At 41.4% G+C, this 1,034-nt stretch overlaps 1 protein-coding gene across 3 annotated transcripts in view; it reads left to right on the forward strand.

Annotated features, from left to right (window-relative positions):
• mrtfab (myocardin related transcription factor Ab) overlaps positions 1-1,034 on the forward strand; it is a 60,287-nt gene that overhangs the window by 16,565 nt on the left and 42,688 nt on the right. Inside the window, exon 1 of one of the 3 annotated variants that reach the window (XM_032502088.1) lies at positions 67-319. The exons of 1 other annotated variant lie outside the window; for it this stretch is intronic. Coding sequence is in view for 1 of the 2 variants with exons in the window: in XM_032502087.1 (XP_032357978.1) it covers positions 474-504 (31 nt within the window). In the remaining variant the exon portion in view is untranslated. Of the gene's footprint in view, positions 1-66; positions 505-1,034 lie in introns of those variants that run through there. One more of the 3 variants, XM_032502087.1, reaches the window with a different exon arrangement.

Genomic DNA, 1,034 nt, shown 5'->3' on the forward strand with positions numbered 1-1,034 from the left:
TACTTGACTTAAGGAGGTGAGGCTTGACACCACCTTGTTTTTGTTCTTTTTATTTTTTCACTTGTACTTCTTATCCGGCTGATAGAGTGCAGAGGAGTGACCCAATGTTTTTAATTGTCAAGCCCATGGGAGAGGGAGTTATTGCCACAGAGCGATAGGAAACCTTTGGGTGGACCTTGTTGTTATCCAAGGAGCAAAAAGGGGCAGACACGCAGACCTACACACGCCTTCTCTGTCCGGGCGTGCACACACTTGGAGAAAGACACTCCAGAGAAAGGGAATGTGAGGTGCACTGCAACCTGTGGAGTACCAGCTGCCGGTGAGAGGAAAAACGTGTTTTAATGTGGCTTTTTCTCTTGCTGGACTTCTCCTGCAACTTCTTCCACTGTTGTGTTTTTTTCACGTTATTCCTTGTGCTTGTGTCGGGAGTATGAATCGCTAATTTGGCCGGGAGGGTGAAACTTCCTTTCAGCATGGTGCAGAGGGATATGGCTATCACATCAGGTAAAGTTCATTTGAGTACGCTGTCTTCTGCTATCATGTTTTTGTGTGTGTTTAAAAACTTCTGACGATGACTGAAAGTTACTTGTCAAGTCTATCTTAAGCTGATCTTTGGTTACTACAGGTGTGGTGTGAGCGCTCGCATGCATCAGTGATTGTTAGGTGTATTGACACTGCAGTCTTAAGTGTTGGTGTACTGTTGTTGTTTGTATGAGAATGGCTGCTCTTTATAGATAGCTGCAAAATTAATCACAGTAATTTAAAACATTCTTTCCTGTGAACACATACAGCACCAGAGAGAGACTGATAATCTTTATCCCAGTTGTGTTGGAAGCTTGCATAATCAGGTGTAGATGTTAACAGCAATAGGTGAAAGATAATATTGAAATAATAAATAATCTGCAAATGTCAAGATGTTAACAACTCATTTAATGATGTTCACTGTGCAGTTTCTTTTACAAGATTACATTAATTAGTGTGTAAATGTCGATTGGGGAGAACAAGCTTTTGATACACTGCTGATTTTGCAGGTT

Source organism: Etheostoma spectabile, chromosome 21, assembly GCF_008692095.1.
Source record: "Etheostoma spectabile isolate EspeVRDwgs_2016 chromosome 21, UIUC_Espe_1.0, whole genome shotgun sequence".
In the NCBI taxonomy this organism is placed as follows: Eukaryota; Metazoa; Chordata; class Actinopteri; order Perciformes; family Percidae; genus Etheostoma; species Etheostoma spectabile.